Source organism: Dipteris shenzhenensis, chromosome 18, assembly GCF_047967505.1.
Source record: "Dipteris shenzhenensis isolate YYH24624 ecotype China chromosome 18, Dip_SZ_1.0, whole genome shotgun sequence".
Lineage (NCBI taxonomy): Eukaryota > Viridiplantae > Streptophyta > Polypodiopsida > Gleicheniales > Dipteridaceae > Dipteris > Dipteris shenzhenensis.
In genome coordinates, this window is record NC_141613.1 from 42,128,238 (window position 1) to 42,151,882 (window position 23,645).

General features: G+C 42.0%; 1 protein-coding gene across 1 annotated transcript in view; it reads left to right on the forward strand.

The window, feature by feature from the left end:
• Positions 1-9,065: 9,065 nt before the first annotated feature.
• LOC147891248 (germin-like protein 9-3) overlaps positions 9,066-23,645 on the forward strand; it is a 29,642-nt gene continuing 15,062 nt past the window's right edge. The window contains exons 1-2 of the mRNA XM_087389188.1: positions 9,066-9,150; positions 9,245-9,413. Coding sequence (XP_087245314.1) covers positions 9,066-9,150; positions 9,245-9,413 — 254 coding nt within the window. The remainder of the gene's footprint in view (positions 9,151-9,244; positions 9,414-23,645) is intronic.

Genomic DNA, 23,645 nt, shown 5'->3' on the forward strand with positions numbered 1-23,645 from the left:
CTCTTAATATTTAATGATAGTGTTTAGGAAGCACTTTCAGAAGTTACAAGTGGAAGTAGCAAACTCTCACAATTTTTATAAAGGTGTTTAAAGACACCATAAGTTACAATAAGCCTCTCATTGGAAGGCAAATCTATTTTCTCTCTCTATCCTAAATTCAACCCATTCTGCATCTCATCCTCATCAATGTAGTTAAAATTATAGAAGAGAAGTTAGGATTGATGAATTTTCTCCTTCATAATACTTTGTTTATTTCGAATGGCTTGCACTTCCTGGGGTGAAAATCTTCCATAATGAGCCACACGTGAAGATATTTCACTTAGAAAGTCTGTCAACTCTCTCCTATATGACTGCAATTTATCTATTTCACTAGTAGCCATACTTATTTTTCTTTTCTCCTCCTTCTCTAAGGCCTTCTGACAAGCAAACTCATCATTCTCGTACTGGGTTAACAGAGTTGGATTTCACTTTCTCTCCTCTCTCTTTCCTTGGTTCTCTACAGTCCATAGTTTGTTGCTGCCAATGGCTTCCTCGATAGATTACTTCATAAAGATCCATGGAAACGAAAGGACCAAGGTAACGAGAACGAGGAAGGTAACTAGAGGAGGTAAGGCAAGATGGAAGGAGTATGCTTGAGGAGAGGAGGTAAGGCTGCGGGCAACCAAGATGGAAGGAGTAAGCTTGAGGAGAGGAATAAGGTAAGAAGAGCAAAGTGGAAGAAGTATTTACTGTGGGTGAGATATAGAAGACTAATGACTACTAAGGGGTTTATAGAAGTGTAGACTCAAAATGTGAGATGAAAGGAGTAAGCTTGAGGAGAGGAGTAAGGTAAGAAGAGCTACTAAGGGCAAGATATAGAATACGAATGACTACTAAGGGATTTATAGAACTACAGACTCATAATGTGAGATGAAAGATTTAGAATAAAGAATGTGGAACATAAGAATGATATGATTATTAGATTCTCATCATAAGATATTTTTTGTATATAATAAGTTAGACTTCAAAAAAAGTAAAACCAATTTAATAAATTTAGAGAGGTGAGTTGTCCATTGAGTGAAGTAAAAAATAAAAGACCGTAAATGTGAGAGACACATGAGATGATAGATTTTGAATCGGTTTAAATCTATGAAATAAAGTGATTGAAGACAAGAATAATATAACTAGAATCCCTTCTTTCGTCCATCCTAGTCCTTCTACAAGCACATTCTTCGTTTATCACTCTTAATTTATCATCTCTCCACCCACCATGGATGTCCTTGGCATCGTTGGAGACGTGGAGTCTGGAATCGATAGTCTCAAAAATCCCTTCGGATCTATCATCCACACACTGACACCAGCTCAATCTCTTGGCATTTGGCACTTCAGCATCTTAGTGTGACACTTGGCAGAGTTCTCCCTCTTGGATTTACAATGGTTGCATACTTCTTGCATGCACATATGCCACCCATGTATAGTCATTTTCATTGACTATTTTTGGCATTGGTTCCATACACATACATCAGCATTGTACAACCTTTTGGTTATCCTGACACATAGTTGTCATCATTACGTTATAGGATTAATCCTTGGCACATTGTAGTTCTCACATGACTTGGTTCTGACAGTCTAGCGTAAGCCCCCCAGTGGCAGCTCTCACACAGTGTTCTCATGGGTAGACTCTCGTCGGTACACGGGTAAGCCTCTTGCACAGAGCACCAGACCGCCTCCAGCATGGAGCTCTTCACATCACACAATTGATGATACACCAGTCATGACTCTAGATGAGATCCGTGAGTGGAAAGAGAACCTTCTTTGACCATTCATTGCCACAGGGTATGTACCAATGTACGATGCAGACTCGAGCCTCATTGGCCTTGATAGATTAGATGTAGATTCTCCACATGTTAGCAAGCATCAGCCTGTAGTTTTTGATCATGCACACTCCTTGGTAAGCCCTTAGCATGAGGCACATTTGATAGTAAGCCCTCAGTACAAGGCAATCCCATCGACATCAGCACAGACTGATTCTAATGATGTACAACCATCACATTTATGCATGGATCTGACTCCATCCTTTGCCGCAGATGCAAATGCTTAGCAGGAGTTCACCATTAATCATGCAGTCTTACAGTAGGTAACTCCTCAGTACAATGCACTCACATCTCCAGCCACATGCAAAGATTTATGCCACAGCGCATTCAGCTCCTTAGGTGATTACATTCCAGCATCCATCACTGATGCTTTCACCTCTAACACGGAGCATACCATGGACACAGTTTCCATCAGTAGTACAAATCAACAGATCATTCCTTAGCATGAGGATACTTATGCATCAGTGCGATCCTGACCCAGTGCAGTAGACATCATCAAGTTCAGCCATAGCACAACCTAGGGAGACCTAGTGTTTCAACATGCATTTATGGCTGTAGTATGCAGTCCTTACTTGATGCAGATTAGTGGTTGGATCCACGACTTTAGACCAATCCCTACATCAGCATTCGGCACCTCATATACCTTTGCAACATCTTATGCTTCTAGACCTTTTCACTGTTGGCTCCTTCTCGATGAGCCTATGATAGATGCTACTATCCTCCTTTCTTTTAGCTCTTTCTTCTTCATATTGTTTTATCCATTTCTTTATTTCTCCAAAATTTGAAAGAAAAAATCGATCTATTGAGTTGCAAGGAGACACTAACAATCATTTTCTACTACTTTCCCTTCCCTTGTCTGACCTCTCCTACAACCATGGTCATCACCATCATCCCAAAGTCGAGACATGTCTAGCATGAGTTGTACAACATTGACTCTTACACCATCTAGCCTTCTTCAATGCTTCCTTTGGTCTAGCTTTTGGTCTTACATACCGTTTCAACACCTTCATAAACTGTCCTAAGAAAAACATCCACTGCCTATTCAAAGTTCTTCTACCAAGTGTACTAGTAGATGCAATTGGATGTCCATGATATTTGTTGGAAATTCCTTTTCAATCAAAGATACAACTTTGATGGTGATAATGGATTATTTCTTGATCTCTTTTTTATGATATCCACCTACATTTATTCATCTATAAGCAATGGAACTAAGTTTTGCAATGAGAAGGAAAATTAGATATGTATTTGCAGACCCTCTGATAAATCTTACAAATACACTAAGCTGGGTGATGGCATTCGACACATATGTAGTACTACACCCCTGCAAAGAAATTGACAGTACATACTATAGTAACAATCATGTGTCAATAAATTTGAAACAAGAGTTCCAAAAAAATATGAAATCAAGTGTGATGGCTATTATGACCTTGTCATTAACCTCTTTCTTGAAGTTTAAAAGGATTGAAATGTCCTCTTCATCGAATAGAAAAGTAAGAGGTTGTTCTCCAACTTGAAACCTAACTTGAAATGACTTCTCCATTTGTTGCAAGGTATGATTATTTTCTAGAGTCATCCAGCGCAGCTTTGCTTTCTTGAGATGAGCTTCCTATATTCTTGAAATTGTTTGATGTTTTTTAGGGGTTTAGCATTCTGAATTGCTGAAACCTTGTTAGGATCAATCTCCATTCCTTCTTGAGAGATAATATGTCCTAGTAGAATTCCTCTACTAATAGCAAAAGCACACTTTGCTAGATTTAAACTCAAACCAACAAATCTGCATCTAGCAAAGCATAATGCTAAGTGATTTAAGTGTTCCACCATTTTCCCAAAAATTGAGAAATCATCCAAAGTCTAGCACTCAACTAGCTTTATCTTGTTGTGAGAATTGCTTTAGTACCATACACTAATTCAAATGGTGTGTGTCCAGTGGATGTCTTGTGAGTAATATTGTATCCCCAAACTGCCTCAACAACTTTCTGATCCCCCTGGCCTCGATGTTTTTCTGCCATTTTCCCTATGGATGTATACAAGAGGCCATTGACTTGCTCCACTTGACCCATGGAATGTGGATAATGAATGCTAGAAGTGTGATATTGATCAGTACCCATATGTTCCGTGAGTGCCTTCACGGCTTCATTCAAGAATGGAATCCCATGATTGGACAAAATCTCCATAGGTGTCCCAAAATGCGTACATATCCACTCAAAGATGAAATTCGAGACTACCTTACCATTTGCTGCTGAGAGAGCTACAGCTTCAGCCCACTTGGTGACATATTGTGTAGCCACCAAAAGGTACGTTTTCTTGTGGGCTATCAATGGTAGAGGGCCCACATAATCAATACCCCAATTTTGAAATGGATGAATGGACATCACAAGGTGATGTTGCCTAGGCCATAAATACTTCTTACCAAAGAAATGGCAGGGCTTGCAGGTCTTGCAATACATAGCTACATCTTTGAACATAGTTCTAGGCCAGTAGTATCCTATATGTAGAATCTTCTTGATGGTGTAATGTGCTACATAGTTTCCACCACAAAAGTCATCATTGTATTGCTGCAACACTTTGGGTACTTCTTCTACATCAATAGCTCTTTTTAATACACCATCCATGCCTTGGCGATACAACACCCCATCAAAGAGTCGGCCACTATATCTATGGATCTTCTTGCCCTCATAACTAGTGCAGTCAGGCAGAGAAGAACAAGTAGCCAAAAACTTGTAGATACCTCGATACCATGGATCATTTGCTTCCATGCCATCTACAAGGTTCACTTCAGGACTTTCTTCCAGGTCAATTAAAGCATTCTTCAAATTAGAACAACCCCCTTTTAAATTTTGAAGGTAAAAGCATACTCTTGAAGGATTGCTAACCACTTAGCCAATCGGCCAAGGGGATTAGTAGATTGCAAATCTTGCTTTGCAAAACCATTGCTTGAAATAATGACAAATGCTCTATAAGCCACATAATGCTTAAGCTTTTCAATGCAAAACACCAAGGATAGAGAATGCTTGTCGGCATCAAAATAGCACTACTCTGTTTCAAGCATTTGCCATGAAGCAAACCGAATGGGATACATGAATCGATTATCTCCTTACTGGAGAAGAATTCCTTCTAAAGTGTGCTCTCCAAACCCTAGGTTCAATATAAAATATCTTGGACCAGTTGGGATTGCAGAGAATAGGCTCAGATGCAAGAGCATCCTTGATTTGCACAACCTTTGGTCATATAGTCTTCACTCCATGAAAAATTAACACCATCTTTTAACAACATAGTCATGGGTCTAGTCAAAGCAACATACTGATCAATGAAGCACCGGTAATATCCTACCAAGTTCACAAAGGAATGCACCTAATTCCTTGTGGTGGGTGGAGAGAGCTTAAGAATTGCATCAACCTTATCTAGATGAGGCCTAACACCATCTTCTAAGACTATGTGCCCAAGCAATCTTCCTTGAGTGGCCCCAATAATGCATTTCTTGGGGTTGAGGTTGCCATTTGCTTCATTAATCCTTTAGAAATCCATGCAAACCTTGATGATGTGCTCACTTCGTGTAGAAAATATGAAAAAATAATCTAAAAACACTTCCAAGAAAATCCATAGATAAGGGGCGAAGACCATCTGCATGAATTGTTGGAATGTAGCTAGAGCATTGGTAAGACCAAACGGCATCACTTTGAAAGCAAAAGTGCCCCATGGCGTGGCAAATGTAGTCTTGTACACATCTTCTACAATTCTGATTTGATAAAATCCTGAGTAGCCACATCACAAAAAGTGTACATCTCATGGCCGCTAACCTTCTCTAGAATGATGTCTTGAAATGGTAAAGGATGATGATCTCTTTTTGTGGCTGCATTGAGCTTCTTGTAGTTAGGGATTTAAAAAGTACATTTTTCAAAATAAAAATACATACTTTTTAACTAAAGATCGTGTGTCCTAACGCCCTAAACACAAAAAAACGCGGTTCTTTACATCAACTGATGATCGAAAGACCACCGCATGGTACAAGCTCTCACCGCATAGTATCGTTATGAAAACACCATGCAGTGTCTAGCCATACCAAGCGGTATCAATTGCCTCACATGATCCATGGTCTCTACCAGCGGTAATTATTAGGGCATCAGTAAACACCACCGGTAACATTCCTGTACCATGCGATAGATGTCCAATTAGCATGTGTGATATCGTGGATCCGTCTGGTTGGGAAGGATACGAAATCTTTTACATTGAGATACCATGCAGTACAGGAAGGGTTCAGCAGTGTCTATGATGAAATCTATGAAAGGGACCCACCCCTACCACTACTGCCCTACAAACCTGTCACTTTCCCACTGCAACTCTTGCCTTTAGCTTTCGGTGAGCTCCTAGCGCTTTTAGAGTCAGTCAATTGGGCCAGTCAGTGATGACCCACCTCACCTGGCTGACTGTGAGTAGGCTATTTGAGAGAGGGATTGAAAGAGAGAGAAAAAGGAAAGAGAGGGAGCAAGAGTAAAACAGAGATAGGAAAGAGAGGGAGGGAGAGTAAAAGAGAGCGAGGAAAGAGAGGGAAGGAGAGTAAAAGAGAGAGAGGAAAGAGAGGGAGAGTAAAGGGAGAGAGGAAAATAGAGAGAGGGAGAGTAAAAGAGAGAGAGGGAGAGATGTTTGTTTATGTCTCAGTCAGGCCAGGAGATGATCCGTTTCGATCGATCGTACTCTCCTCGCCTCGCCTAATGTGTATAATAATAGTAAAGATCGAAGCCGGGTGATGTCTCACATCTGCCAGCCATTTTCCCCCCACTTCAATCTTCTTATATATCATATCTATTTATATACATAGGTGTCAATAGAGCTGAGTTTTATCCAGATAATGGCTTGCTTTAACCCGCTGGCCAATTCCTCTCAATAAAACTCTTCCCAACCGGATGTGTGATTGACAAAGCTGATCTAGATCATCTTGATTATGTGATGTTGTTATATGTTTTCTATTCTTACATCCACTAGTTGATAGATTGACACTCGATAGTGACTTTACAAAATTCGCTCGTAGAGATTGCTATAGTAGTAGATTATGCTGCAAGACATGTTCATGATGTTGCATGTTGCTTTTGAGAGAAATTTAGTTTACACATTCATTGTATGTTGTTCTTTATTTTGCAAGTGTATTTTGAATTGTTGCATGCACTAGATCACTACATTGTCTACACACCCATCTCTGATGGCAATGCAAGAGCAGTTAAAGCATGAGATTTAGATGCTTGCCTATAAGACAATGATCGAGCACTTGATAGGATTGAGTGATGAAGAAATTCGAGCCTATGCAAGCTCTAAATTTCTTCGCGATCAAATGATATCCTGAGTACTTGACCTTATTTACGTGAGTTGGCCCGATTGCAATCGAATGACATGGTCGGAGGTGAGGCAGATACTTGAACAATTTATCCCTCGAGTATTTGGAGATCTAGTAGGAGAATGGATATTATACGAGAAAGTGAGCAATGTAGCCTTGCCGACAATGGAGAGGTGAAGCTTGCACTCTGGACAACTGAATGGAAGGCATCATAGATATCTAGATTTAGAAAAAACCAAAAGGAGAAAGGGTCTATCAGAAAGGCAACAGCTAGTGCCCTGGTCCATATGACTAAGATGGCTAGTGGTCGAGAAGCAAATGCTGACCAAGGCCAAGTTGAAGGGAGAGCACATATAAAACTTTGTACTACATTTGCCGACATGTGCTCCCACACAGTACACTTTCCATTGTAAGTGTTGACCTTGAATGAGTCAGTGGGCAAGGGAGGAGAAGGGAAGGTATTCATGATACAAGTGCAGGGTGTTCAGCTCTTAGGCCAATAGAGTGCTATACTAGCAAGAGGAGCAATAAAGACGATGCCCATGCTCATTTGGCACTAAAGAATGAACTATTGATGATAGTTTTCCATAGAGCTATCTGTCCACTATTGGGGTACTCACACACCCAAGAGTTATGGGACATCACTCCCTTTTTTAATGGTGGAAGTGTGCACGACATGCTGATGTGTCTCCCACAGCGATGTGGGGCATATGTGCAATGGGTTAAGACCACACATCCTAGAGAAGAACCTTGCTTTGACTAGAAATCTCCACTCACTATAAGTTGTGAGCAAGGTTATTTTGTTGTCATGCATTTCCCATTTGTGCTGCTATTGCCAGTGGTTTGAAAATAGTTCACGACAAAGATATGTGCACACTAATCTGCAAGCAACCAACTACACGCTGGACTTCATGACGGATGACAAGTCTGTCCAAGTGGGGATTATTGATTGGGGAAGAAGCCTCCACTGGACCGAAAGTCGATATCCACAAGACCCAGCTTTTGCTCCTCCCAGGGCATTTCCATGGTTAGCACCAAAATTATATGCCAATACTACTACTCGGGCAAATTCGAAGGGCGCATGGGCATCGGAGTCAGATTTCTTTGCCGTTGGATGGCTATTTTGGCAAATTGCCAACTTTCTCATAGATTCTGCAGATGCTCTCAGTGACCGTTTCATGAAGGGATACATTGCAATCAAGCTCTTGGATGATTGTGGGAATGCACTTTGCAATATTGATCCAAAGGTGTGACCTTCCATGGGATCAAATTTAACAAAACTGCATAGTGTCATTGTAAAGAAGGATGTGGCAATGTGACCCATTGAGGAAATGAAGACATGTTGTTGAATAAAAGCACTATGATTGCCAAAATTTAATGTCTTTGAAAAATATTAATGTGGGTTTCAAAATGTGACAATTTGTCAGAGTTTGACATTTTTATTCGTACAATTTAATAGATCGTGGTCAATTCTTAATTCTGTTAGTTAGATAAATTCTTATATGGTATGGTTGGTGTAAGCATGTTATAATTAAATGTTTCAATAACAACTCACTCACTCAATCTCGCATGGTGCTTAGATCTCCTCTTGCTCCCTCCCTCACGAGTCACCATGGCATCCGCATTGCAATGTGGAATGCAAGTTGTATACGCATCGACTCAAGATCCAAATGTGAGGGGAAAGCAAGCCATGAAGCACATGATGGACGTGGCTGATGCTACCTTGCTCCTGACATGAAGAGATGAGGCACATGCAATTGCCAATGCAAGCGTATTTCATGATCCGAATGGTTGGAAATGGAACCAACGAGGACGTTGCAGGGGTATGGGAATGTGGCGATGCAAAACATAGACGGTGGCCCATCAAGAATTTCCACTAGCCCGCTATGAGGGATAATGCATACTATATATACTGCATGATCAAGTCTGACAAGCCTCATAGCAGGGCTAACATGGGAAGCCCAACTTCAGGTAAGTGAAGTACATGCCATTTTGTTACATGTCCATTGTTGTAGTTGTTATATCATATATAGTGTACTCATTAGCCATATTGGCATTTGTGTAGTTTCCGTGACGAGTTTTGAGTTATTTATGAACGTGCGTGAAGTCGTGGAAGATGAAGGTGTAGAGGGTCCACATGTTGAGGGTTCACAAACTACAATGCAAGGTGTTGCATGGGAAGATCTCACCTTTCTGACCATCATAGTGCATGATGCAATGATCGGTATCAGCAGGTGATGAGCGAGAATGAGTGCCTGCAAGCTAAAAGCCAAGCAATTGTACGATGTTCTTGGCATTGCAGCAACATTTTCAGTAGATCCTTCGTTGAGAACACTATAATCTCCTATATTGTACTCCCTTGTAAAGACATATATCAATTTTGTTAATGGAGCTAATGCGATGGCTTTTTAATTATTTTGAAATATTTAATAAAATGTTGCATGAGTGATGTGTTTTTTCAAATCCATTATCTTTATTATGATTGTCTTGAAATACTTAAGTAAATGGCATGCGATTTCTTTGTTGCATTTATTTAAATTAATTTTCTTTAGAGGTGTATTTTAATTGTTTTGAAATACTTAATTTGTAGATGTGCGATTTCAATGCTTGTTTACACTTCATATCTCTGCAATTAATACTTAATTGTTTTTCTTCAGACCTCTACAAATCCGCCTTCCATGATGATCATACTTCTCTCCATCTTGTCCACCTTCGTGTTGGTGGTGTTGTTGTGCGAGTTATTCATCGTTCTATTGCACAATTGCATGCGATGCAATTGTTTATGCGGTCTGCAAAATTAGCAACAGGATATGGACCTCACATGCACCAGCAATTTTTTGATGCTCACAATTTTTGTAAAATGAGCTTCTTAGGATAATTTTTTGGCCACTTAATCTGTAACTATAAACTTTGGAAACTAAGCACACGTATACAGTTCACGCAGTAACTATGACTAAATGTAAACTATGATCAAACTCAATACCTTGTACAATAATATGATAACGATCCATTATTATGTTTGTTGATGTGAAAATTTGCATGTTTGAAAATTATCATAGATTAATTGTCATTGAAATTGTAAATATTTTAGAAACACTTTGATATCATGTACAATGTGCACTTTCATAATATGATGACAAGCCATTATTATGTTTGTTGATGTTAAAATTGGCATATTTGGATTATTGTAAATCGTCATGTTCGGTGAAATGAAAATTATCATAGATTAGCCATCATTGAAATTATAAATCCTTCACAAACACTTTGATGGGGTTTATGCTCCCTCTACAAAGTGTGCTTGGAAAGATTTATAATTTCATCAAGGGCTAGTCTTCCATCACTCCAACCACCATTGGAACCATTTTTTGCATATCAATTAAATTGCATATCAAATAAATTGATTTTTAAGAGAATTGCATTTTAAAAGGTTTGCAGCGTGAAAGAATTACATTTTAAGTGCCATTTTAAAATAATTGCATTTTATATAGATAGCATTTCAGAAGGATTGCATGTTTAAAAAATTGCAATTGCAACATGTTCCAATTATAACCAACATCTCCTCTTCCGAGTCACTAGAATTTGGCTCAGGGTGAGTTAGTACAGGGGCATCATGCAAGGGACGTGGAAGAACAGTATGTACCCACTTTGGCATATCATCGTTGCTGGATACCCCTTTCACATCATCCAAAACTCTAATGTTCACATAGAGGTAAACTAGCTTTACCGATCTTTCCGATGTCAAGCGGTTTCTTGTGACGGAATGCACAAACTTATAGTTACTCCAATTGCATTTGCTAGAGGAGTTGCTACAAGGTTGCGACAACACTTTCATGGCAAGGCTTGCAAATGAGGCGTGGATGCCCCACACTCTTCCCACCATCTCCATCCTGGCATGTCTTTTGCTAGTTCTTTGATTCTTGGATAATCAAACAATCCTTCTCTGTTTCGAAAAGTTGACAGTTTCCTAATAGTAGAGGCATTCTCTATCCTATCCTCAAAGAAACATCCAAGAAGATCATGCCACGACTGCATTATCTGAACATCAGTTTCTGTGCAATATTCCCACCATTGCGGCTCTAATATATGGCTAGCATAGTGGAGAGAGTTGTGAGCTTGATTCCTAATATGTTTTCTACAACTCAAGACAATGTCACTAACATGTCATCAATAACAAATGTAAGTTTGCTAGACCTGAGAAGAAAGCAACCATCCAATCGTCCTGCCCCCTTTCGACATAAATGGATGGTTTGAGTACCGACGTTTAGCCCACGCGGGGCGCTAATCGGCGGTATCGGAAGCATGTCCTGTAAAGCATCGCTATATAGCAACTTTAGGCAAACGTCACCATATAGCGATGATTATAAAAGTCTCTATATAACGACTTTTAAGTGTCACTATATAGCGACACTGAGATACTATTTTATAGTGATGTTTTCCAGAGGTGTTTTTTACTCATATAGGCCTTAAAAGTTAGTTTTTTCTAATGACAAATTTTCTTTAATTTTCATATATGTTTGATCTTTTGAGATAATAAAAGTATGAGAGCATGTACATGAAGCCTTTGAATCTCATATATTCATGTCCAAGTTTGAGATGAAAAAAATCAATGAAGAGCATTTACATCAACTGTTTTATCTTGAGCCAAGTATAAGGTGCCAAACAAGTCTATCTCTAACTCTATACCGAGTTGATCTCCTATATCATCATCCACAACAAGACAAAGCACCCACAGACGCGCACACAGATGCGTTTACTAAACTTAAAAAAAACTTACGGGCATGTCTATTTGCGTGTCTATTTCTACATCTAGAGACCCGCGTCTAATAGCCCCTCTATATAGTAGACAGAAGTGCGTATAGATGTGCATCTAGATGCATGAATAGATGCTCTGCTAAAAAATTTAAAAAACAAACAGACGCATCATTGAACACGTGTATAGACGCATTTATAAACGTGTTTATAGATGTGCAAATAGACGCTTCTTGGATAGACAGATGTGTATATAGACGCGTTTATAACGCACTGATAGACGCGCTACATAAATTTTTGTTTTAAATTTACAGAATGTTGTGTATGTTATATAGTTACAAGAATCCCATTTCCACATTGTGTAATTCAATTCTTACAGCCAACCGCATTTTAATTACAATTCCAAATAAAACATTACAACTCCAAAACGCAATAAAATTGAAAGCTCAAAAAGTGCTTGTATGTACATATAGTCGAAGCTAAGCCACATCATGTGGCTTCAAGTACAAAAAATAAGAGGAGTGTATATACAAGAGACACGAAGTCAAGCCAATGGCTTTAAGTACAAAAAAGAGTAGCTAGCACTACTTCTACGACTAATCCTCGCTCCCTTCCATGCTCCCTTCTGCGCTCCCTTCTGTGCTCCCTTCTCCGCCTCCTTCCTCGTCTTCTTCCTCATCTTCTTGTGCAAGGACCTGTAAACAAGGAACAACATATATCAATGTATGAAAAATCAAATCTTTACTTATAATATTGACATTATTTAATTACTTTCAAATACCTTGGGGGCCGCTCCAGTAGCCTAGATATACTGCTCCTTAGTCATCAACCCCTCATGATAGAAGTGATTCCATATATCTTCTCTGCGATGGTGGGGGTGGTAGGCTGTCTCGACAGAAGTAGGGTATTTGCCCACGATATCAAGCTGCAAGATGACACAATTTGTGGAGGGGTTAGTACAAAGAAACAACCTCCTAATAAACTACATAAGCAATATAATTTGAGATCGATACTTACAAATTGGGCCTCCCATGATTCAACACCCCCTGCTCCAAAATGCACGCTTCTATATTGCTCCATCTGGATCCTTCATGCCTCCACTTGCTGTAGAATGGGGTCCTCCCTCACTGACTTCATTGCTTCCTTCCACTCACGCTTGTGAGTGGTGTGGGGCGGGCCCCTTGGCGGTTGACCTCCCTCAAGCCTGGCAAGCTCCGCTAGTTCCTGCCTCTTAAGCGAAGATCTTTTATTGCTAAGTATTGTAACAATCTTTGACTTGGCCCATTTATCTGTGAACTGACGATTGGGGGGGTTAGGATACCTAGAGCGAACACCAGCAAGGGTCTTATTAGCCAACCTCTTTGGTTGGTCTTTGTAGTGGATAAAGCAATCTCTGTAATTGTTAGCAATTACAGAGCACATGAAGGCCATGATGTCCTTCCCCCGTGCATCCATCAAGATGCCTCCTATCTAAGTGATGTCATAGAATATCGTACCATCACACAGAGGCATGTCTAAATCATCTGAATCATCATCATCCCCACCACCACCCCTCCCAAAGCACTGTGCCATGCATCTCCCACCGCTCTCCTTGCTACTATGCCTACTACCGTGTCGTGTCGAGCTACTACACTGGCCACTCATAGGTGGAGACTACACGGGACTATGTGGACCACTCGTAGCTGGAGAACCGAGTCTCCGATGCACAGGAGTACGCCGATGGCTCTGCGAGATAGAAGGACCTCTTGACGGCATGGGGGAAGGGGCATAAGACGACATGGCAGAAGGGACATAAGACGGCATGGGGGAAGGGGCATAAGACAGCATGGGAGAACGGCCTCAGCTGTGTAGCCTGCTGGGCTGTGCTGACTCCACTGGGGTACTCTCAGCTGGTGTGGGGTGGTTTAGAGTCTATAGTGCTGACTCCTGTGGGGTGTTTAGAGTACCCGTCATATACCCATATAACTCCGCGGGACTAGGAGGGTGCCCTAAAAGGTTATATAAGTCTCTAAAAATAGAATCCCGGAGATCATGTGAGCCCGAAGAGCTTCCTAGCCACATGATGAACTGGAAAAAAGAAAAAAAGACGATTATTGATGAGCTGAGAAGAAAGAGGAAAGGAAGAAAAGATTACTGTCAGAGCGTGTCTATAGACGCATCTGATTGACATACCTATGCGTGTTCACACTACAAGGCATAGGCCATTTTCCGACGGAAATACCGACGCTTTTTACATTAAAAAATTTTTTTTTCACGGGCGCAAAGGTCGCTATAAAAGTCGTTATAATCGTCGGAAAAGGAGCGTCGCTATAAACCGTCGCTATATAGCGACGCTGTTAATCGTCGCTATATAGCGACGATGTAAACGTCGCTATATAGCGACGATATAAACGTCGCTATATAGCGACTCTGTTAATCGTCGCTATATAGCGACACTGGTAAACGTCGCTATATAGCGACGATTAACAGAAGGTAAAAAAAATGGTTAGTGGGGCTAAACAGGGCCAAAAGGAAGCCCTGTTTAGCCCCACTAACCTTTTTTTTTTTTTTGTAATTACAAAAGAAAGTTTTTTATAACAAAATTTCCCTTGCTTGCAGGGTGATACAAAATTGTTCTTGTGAACGATGAGGAAGAAATGCATATACATATACAACTGTGTTTGAAACAAAATTACCCTGTGAAAGGGCGATACAAAATGGCTCTAACGAGCGGATATGAAAAATGCTACTACCACTACTAATCCGAATCCGAATCCGAATCGTCTTGTTGGGCTGTTCCCTGGTCCTCGGCACCTGCATCTTCTCCCTCGTCCCCGACACCTGCGTCTTCTCCTTCGTCATCGGCACCTGCGTCCGATCCTTGCCCCTGTTGATCGCTCGTCTCTGATGATGGGACGCTTGAGCTTTGACCCTGAGACTGAACCAAATAAATCGAAAATTAGATTGGAACTTAAATTAAAAAGTGAGATTACAAGCAGGAGTAAACTTATACCGTGCGAGCAGCCACCTCAGCCCAATCGACTGTCGCTCCCATTGCCTCTTGCTCAATGAACCACGGCTTGGTTCCTATCCGAAATGCGCGCCGCGTCTCTGCATCCGTAGGAAGACGACCCATCGCAGCTTGCTGTGGATCCAATTTACGAGAGTTAGAGTTAGCTAAAGTGCATGTAATATGTAAGTAAAACAAATAGAACAATACATTAAATGGAAAGAAGTAAACTTACCACGGTTGCCTCGAACGCATACCGTCCACCTGCACCAAAGTGCGAAGTACCTACGACATCCAGCTGTCTCTTCGCAGCCCTCCTCTGACCCTCGAACATTTCAGGATGGTCCCTATTCTGCTTCTTCAAGAACTTCCAATCAGCTTTGTCTGCCCAGCTGGGTTTAGACAACCCCTTTGTAATGGAAGTACGCATGGTTGATCTGCGATGCTTTAGGACCAAACCCATGCGCTCGAGCATATAACTGTTATTAAACTCCACATTTGGCGGATTAGGAAATCTGAGTTTTAACTCATCGATCACCGCCTGCTTCTTTTGGCCATCTTGATACCGCCAATCGATATTTATGCCGCTCTTGAAGTGATGACTCATCAACCGCCTCATGGCGGCCATCACTGCTTTGCCCTTTTTGTCTTCTATTATCTCTCCGGCAGATGTGATTTGATAGGAGAGATCCCCTGATGAGTAAGGGGGACTGACGGTAGCAGAGTCTGAAGGAGTGGAAGCTGCGCGACCGCTTCCGGATCGAGGAGTAGCTGTGGGAGTAGGAGAGGGAAAGGGACCCGACTGATACTGTGTCTCCGGACCAAGTGGAGACCTAAAGGAGCGTGAGTGTGCTGACTCGTCTACATCTCCTGAGTCAGCACAACATGAGCCGCCCATCCTACTCTTCCTTCCCTTGCGGGAGGCATGCGCAGGTGATGATCCCGCGGTCGAAGGGGCGCGAGGGGATGGCTGGGCTGTACGTCCACCCGTCGGTGTAGGGGAAGGAATTGCGGAGGTCCTCTGAGAGAGCAGAGAGAAGAATCTCGCTGCCTCCTCATCGCTCATCTGCGCTACAAACTCGTCGGGAGTCCCAACAAATCCATGCGCGGCTAGCAAAGGAGTCCCCTGAGGGGTAGTGGCAGTGCTACGTGGAAGAGGGGTCGGACCAGGGGTAGTCACAGTGCTAGGACCGAGAGGAGTCGGACCAGGGGTAGTCCTCGGGGTAGTCGCCTGAGAGGAATCAAAGTCCTCTGGAGCATATAGATCGTGAGCTCTCCTCCTGCGAGGCTGTCCGTACTCGTCGGATGAGCGACGTGATCCCATGTCTAACATAGACACAAACACGAAAACAGAAAACAAATAAACAAACATGAGCATTCTCATAGGCATAGGCATAGGCAAGAAGAAAGAAGAGGGAAAGGAAAGAAGAGGGAAAGGAAAGAGGGAAAGAAGAGGGAAAGATAAGAGGGAAAGAAGATGTAAAGGAAAGAAAAGAATGAGAACGAGGAAATAGAGAATGAGAGAAAGGGAAAGAGATGAGGGAAAATAGAGAATGAGAGAAGGGGGAAATGAGAGAAGGGGGAAATAGAGTGGGAAATAGAGAATGAGCTTATGCAAAAATAGAGAATGAGCTTATGCTTCTCTCATTCTCTATTTCCGCATAAGCTCACGCATGTGCATGAGCTTATGCGGAAACTTAAGCATAAGCTCATGCACATGCATGAGCATAAGCATGAGAAGGATGAGTTTCCGCATGCTTATGCTCATGCGGAAAAAGAGAAGGAGCTTATGCAGAAAAAGAGAAGGAGAGAAGCATCTCTCATTCTCTATTTCCGCATAAGCTCCTTCTCTTTTTCCGCATGAGCTTATGCTTATGCTCATGGGTGAGCATGAGCTTATGCTCATGTTTCCGCATATGCGAAAATAGAGGAGGAGAGAAGCATAAGCTTCTCTCATTCTCTATTTCCGCATATGCTCACGCAAAAGAGAAAGAGAAAGAGCTTATGCGGAAAGAGAGAAAGAGCTTATGCGGAAAAAGAGAATGAGATCCGCATATGCTTCTCTCATTCTCTATTTCCGCATAAGCTCCTGCGGAAACTTCCGCATAAGCTCATGCTCATGAATAAGCATAAGCTCATGCTTATGCTCATGCGGAAATAGAGAAGGAGCTTATGCGGAATGAGAGAAGGAGCTTGTCATGAGCTTATGCGGAATAAGAGAAGGAGCTCATGCGGAAACTTGCGGAAAATTGCATGCGGAATAAGAGAAGGAGCTTATGCGAAAAAAGAGAATGAGAGAAGCATAAGCATAAGCATGAATGAGCATAAGCATGAGCTTATGCTTATGCTTATGCATAAGCATAAGCATAAGCTCATGCATAAGCATAAGCATAAGCTCATGCTTATGCTCATGCGGAAACTTGCGAAGGAGCTTATGCGGAATGAGAGAAGGAGCTTATGCGCAAAAAGAGAAGGAGCTTATGCGGAAAAAGAGAAGGAGCACTTGCGGAAACTTGCGCATAAGCTCTTGCGGAAACTTGCGCATAAGCTCATGACAAGCTCCTTCTCTCATTCCGCATAAGCCCCTTCTCTATTTCCGCATGAGCATAAGCATGAGCTTATGCTTATGCTTATGCATAAGCATAAGCATGAGCTTAAGCATAAGCTCATGCTTATGCTTATGCATAAGCATAAGCATAAGCTCATGCTTATGCTCATGCGGAAATAGAGAAGGGGCTTATGCGGAATGAGAGAAGGAGCTTATGCGGAATGAGAGAAGGAGCTTATGCGGAAAAAGAGAATGAGAGAAGCATATGCTTCTCTCATTCTCTATTTCCGCATAAGCTCTTGCGGAAACTTACGCATAAGCTCATGCGGAAGAATGAGCATAAGCATGAGCTTATGCTTATGCTTATGCATAAGCATAAGCATAAGCTCATGCTTATGCTCATGCGGAAAAAGAGAGGGAGCTTATGCGGAAAAAGAGAAGGAGCACTTGCGGAAACTTGCGGATAAGCTCATGCTCATGAATGAGCATAAGCATGAGCTTATGCTTATGCTTATGCATAAGCATAAGCATAAGCTCATGCATAAGCATAAGCATAAGCTCATGCATAAGCTCATGCTTATGCTCATGCGGAAACTTGCGAAGGAGCTTATGCGGAATGAGAGAAGGAGCTTATGCGCAAAAAGAGAAGGAGCTTATGCGGAAAAAGAGAAGGAGCACTTGCGGAAACTTGCGCATAAGCTCTTGCGGAAACTTGCGCATAAGCTCATGACAAGCTCCTTCTCTCATTCCGCATAAGCCCCTTCTCTATTTCCGCATGAGCATAAGCATGAGCTTATGCTTATGCTTATGCATAAGCATAAGCATGAGCTTATGCTTAAGCTCATGCTTATGCTTATGCATAAGCATAAGCATAAGCTCATGCTTATGCTCATGCGGAAATAGAGAAGGGGCTTATGCGGAATGAGAGAAGGAGCTTATGCGGAATGAGAGAAGGAGCTTATGCGGAAAAAGAGAATGAGAGAAGCATATGCTTCTCTCATTCTCTATTTCCGCATAAGCTCTTGCGGAAACTTACGCATAAGCTCATGCGGAAGAATGAGCATAAGCATGAGCTTATGCTTATGCTTATGCGGAAACTTGCGGAAACTCATGCTTATGCTCATGCGGAAATAGAGAAGGAGCATAAGCATGAGCATAAGCATAAGCATAAGCATAAGCATGAATGAGCATAAGCATGAGCTTATGCTTATGCTTATGCATAAGCATAAGCATAAGCTCATGCATAAGCTCATGCTCATGCATAAGCTCATGCATAAGCTCATGCGCATAAGCTCTTGCGGAAACTTGCGCATAAGCTCATGACAAGCTCCTTCTCTCATTCTGCATAAGCTCCTTCTCTATTTCCGCATGAGCATAAGCATAAGCATAAGCTCATGCTTATGCTCATGCGGAAATAGAGAAGGAGCTTATGCGGAATGAGAGAAGGAGCTTATGCGGAAAAAGAGAATGAGAGAAGCATATGCTTCTCTCATTCTCTATTTCCGCATAAGCTCTTGCGGAAACTTACGCATAAGCTCATGCGGAAGAATGAGCATAAGCATGAGCTTATGCTTATGCTTATGCATAAGCATAAGCATAAGCTCATGCTTATGCTCATGCGGAAAAAGAGAGGGAGCTTATGCGGAAAAAGAGAAGGAGCACTTGCGGAAACTTGCGGATAAGCTCTTGCGGAAACTTGCGCATAAGCTCATGCTCATGAATGAGCATAAGCATGAGCTTATGCTTATGCTTATGCATAAGCATAAGCATAAGCTCATGCTTATGCTCATGCGGAAATAGAGAAGGAGCTTATGCGGAATGAGAGAAGGAGCTTATGCGGAAAAAGAGAATGAGAGAAGCATATGCTTCTCTCATTCTCTATTTCCGCATAAGCTCTTGCGGAAACTTACGCATAAGCTCATGCGGAAGAATGAGCATAAGCATGAGCTTATGCTTATGCTTATGCATAAGCATAAGCATAAGCTCATGCTTATGCTCATGCGGAAAAAGAGAGGGAGCTTATGCGGAAAAAGAGAAGGAGCACTTGCGGAAACTTGCGGATAAGCTCTTGCGGAAACTTACGCATAAGCTCATGCTCATGAATGAGCATAAGCATGAGCTTATGCTTATGCTTATGCATAAGCATAAGCATAAGCTCATGCTTATGCTCATGCGGAAATAGAGAAGGAGCTTATGCGGAATGAGAGAAGGAGCTTATGCGGAAAAAGAGAATGAGAGAAGCATATGCTTCTCTCATTCTCTATTTCCGCATAAGCTCTTGCGGAAACTTACGCATAAGCTCATGCGGAAGAATGAGCATAAGCATGAGCTTATGCTTATGCTTATGCATAAGCATAAGCATAAGCTCATGCTTATGCTCATTCTTCCGCATGAGCTTATGCGTAAGTTTCCGCAAGAGCTTATGCGGAAGTTTCCGCAAGAGCTTATGCATAAGCATAAGCATAAGCTCATGCTTATGCTCATGCGGAAAAAGAGAGGGAGCTTATGCGGAAAAAGAGAAGGAGCACTTGCGGAAACTTGCGGATAAGCTCTTGCGGAAACTTACGCATAAGCTCATGCTCATGAATGAGCATAAGCATGAGCTTATGCTTATGCCGCATAAGCTCCTTCTCTATTTCCGCATGAGCATAAGCATGAGCTTATGCTTATGCTTATGCATGCGCATAAGCATAAGCTCATGCTTATGCTCATGCGGAAATAGAGAAGGAGCTTATGCGGAATGAGAGAAAGAGCTTATGCGGAAAAAGAGAAGGAGCACTTGCGGAAACTTGCGCATAAGCTCATGACAAGCTCCTTCTCTCATTCCGCATAAGCTCCTTCTCTATTTCCGCATGAGCATAAGCATGAGCTTATGCTTATGCATATAAGCATAAGCATAAGCATAAGCTCATGCTTATGCTCATGCGGAAATAGAGAAGGAGCTTATGCGGAATGAGAGAAGGAGCTTATGCGGAAAAAGAGAATGAGAGAAGCATATGCTTCTCTCATTCTCTATTTCCGCATAAGCTCTTGCGGAAACTTACGCATAAGCTCATGCTCATGAATGAGCATAAGCATGAGCTTATGCTTATGCTTATGCTTATGCATAAGCATAAGCATAAGCTCATGCTTATGCTCATGCGGAAATAGAGGAGGAGCTTATGCGGAATGAGAGAAGCATAAGCATAAGAGAATAAGAGGGATGCGGAAATAGAGAATAAGGGGGAAAGGAAAGAGAGAAGGGAAAAGAGAGAGGGGGAAAGAGAGAATAAGAGAAGAGGGAAAAAAGAGAAGGGGGAAAATGAGAAAAAGAGAAGGGGGAAGAGAGGGTTCCTACGGCCATCACTGCAGCTAGCGCTTAAGGCGCTAGCTGTAGGCAAATGCAAATAACAAAAAGCTTAAATGGAAAGAAGAGGAAGCACTTACCTGTAAAAGTATGTCCCGCTCGGTGTAGTGGACTGGGCCCACAAAAGAGAGACTATGTCCCGCTCGGTGTAGTGGACTGGCCCTACAAAAGAGAGAAAACAACCCATTTTTTCAAATAAGATGTTAGTGGAAAGAGGAGATCACAAAAGCAACTTCTTGAAAGGAGACAAGGAAAGAGAAGATTGAGGAGACAAGGAAAGGAGGAGATTGAGGAGAAGAGAAGGAAGAGAAGGAAGAGAAATACAGAAAGAAGAGGTGAGTTTCTTTCTTTCTTTCTTGAAATTTCGTTTTTTGTTTGAATCCTTTCTAATCAAGCATGAAAACTAGTTTAAAACTTTAGCAATACAAGTAGAAACACTCAGAAAACCAAAGCTAACAAACAAACAACCTACATTGTTGAAAAAAACTCACCTTTTGAAGAACTTTCTTTCTGGAAACCAAAGAGGGAAAGAGGAGAGAGAGGGTGCACAAGAGGTAGGAGGAGGGTGAGGAGTGGGAAATAGGGTAGGAGGTTGCTTGGAATAGATGGGAGGTCAGTGAAAATAGGTGGGAGGAGATTTTGGAGAGCTTAGTTTAGAGATTAGGAAAGCTTTGAGCAAAACGCCGCGGGTTTCGGCGTTTCGGGTTTTAACCCACAGCGTCGCTATATAGCGACGCTTATTCGTCGCTATATAGCGACGTTTTTAATTGAAAACGTCGCTATATAGCGACGCTTTCAATTAAAATCGTCGCTATATAGCGACGGAACAGAGCGTCGCTATATAGCGACGCTTACTGTTTGTTTTTTAATGAGGCCTCTTGTGACTCAAACATGCTATGCCTATAATTGTCAATATCTCCTCTTACTACACAGCCTTACTATATAGGATTTTTTGTTTCAATCCTTACTATATAGCGATGTCATTCTTTTTATATAGCCTCAAGAGAAGCTCAAATTAAACATGCTATGCTCATAATTGTGTACATCTCCTCTTCATGCTTATGTTTTGGTTTTATAAGTGTAGATGGAAGGGACGAGTGGAAGCTCATCCGATGATGCGCCAACGCCCGGGAGCACGAAGTGGCTTACGGAGAGGTTATATTGTCATTGCACTCATTGCAAGCGAGAAGTACGACATCAACGTCGTATTATCATGCGCCACTTGCGGATGTATGGGGAGGAGCCGGAACCAGTACCCCCCGTTGGTGTTGCACATGTTGATGGATCATCGGTAAGTCAAAGCTATTTAAGTTCGCAATCTTATTGTATACCCGGAATTAGAAGATCTTCTATTTACACGAATGAGCTTATGACAGGATGACGAGGGTGACGAGGGTACGCATATACCTTCTCACTTTCAACAAGACTATAGTCTCCCAGATGACGACGAGGGTATGGTCGACATGATGGATTCCATTTTTAGGGGCACTACATCCCACGTACACGTGATGTCAGAGTCTGAGGTGAAAATGCGAGAGTTGCAATCAACACAATTGTACGAGGGTGCCAGGATGTCTAAACTACGTGCTTGTCTCTCAATCTTGAATCTACAAGTACAGTATGGGTGGTCGGATACAAGTGTCTCGGCCTTAATGAGGTTAGCCCTTGCATTAATTTGATTGACTCATTATTTGGATATTGTTTGTTTTGAGAATCATCATTTGGATAGTGTCTTTGTCATAGGTTGCTCCAAAAGATGTTGCCTGCACCAAATACCATGCCCGCATCAAGAGATGAAGCGAAAAAGATGCTAACAATGGTGGGTATGGATTATGATACCATCCATGCTTGCCGTAATGATTGTATTCTCTTTCGTCGTGAGCATGGAGATTTGGCTAGTTGTCCAAAGTGTGGGGAACAACGATATAGAGATGACTTGCAGGGTGAGAGGATACCGGTAAAGGTCTTAAGACACTTTCCCATCATTGCAAGAATACAACACATGTTTCGATGCAAATCCATAGCGGAGTTGATGACATGGCATGCATCTCATCGGTCCACTGATCACACATTGAGGATTCCCGCAGATTGTGCGGCTTGGAAGCACATAGATAATCAGTGGCCGGACTTTGCGAGAGAGCCACGCAACTTACATCTTGGGCTAGCCATGGACGGCGTGAATCCTTTCGGGTTACGCTCGACATCTTGGTCGACATGGCCCATAGTCGTGGTGAATTACAATATCCCACCATGGCTAACAATAAAAAAGGGACACCTCATGCTTGCACTACTTGTGCCAGGAAAGTACAAGGCAAGAAACATGGACGTGTACATGGCACCTTTGATAGAGGAGTTACAGATATTATGGAGAGGAGTGCAGGTCTTTGATATTTCCAGAGCTCCTAGGCATACCAATGATATTTCCGTCAGGGGTATCTTGATGTGGACCATGCATGACTACCCAGGATATGGAGAGTGCGCAGGTACGTGGTTATGTCTTTACATGTATAATGAGGGATTATGCTTTTTTTACTCTCTTTTGCACGCATGTCTTGTACTAACATATTCATGCACGCGTGCAGGGCTTGCTACAAGTGGGTACCATGCTTGTCCTGTTTGTGGACCCGCTCTGAAATCGCTTGCACGCTACTCCAAACACATGAGGAAAAATGTTTATGAAGGTCATGCTCGATACCTTCCGCTCGACCATCTCGCACGTGGAGGTCAGCTTGATCCACCACCATCATATTTAAAAGCAAGTGATTGGATTCAAGCTTGGAGGGAGAATGGAGAGGAACCTCCTCCTGGTATGAAGAGGCTATCGATCTTTCACG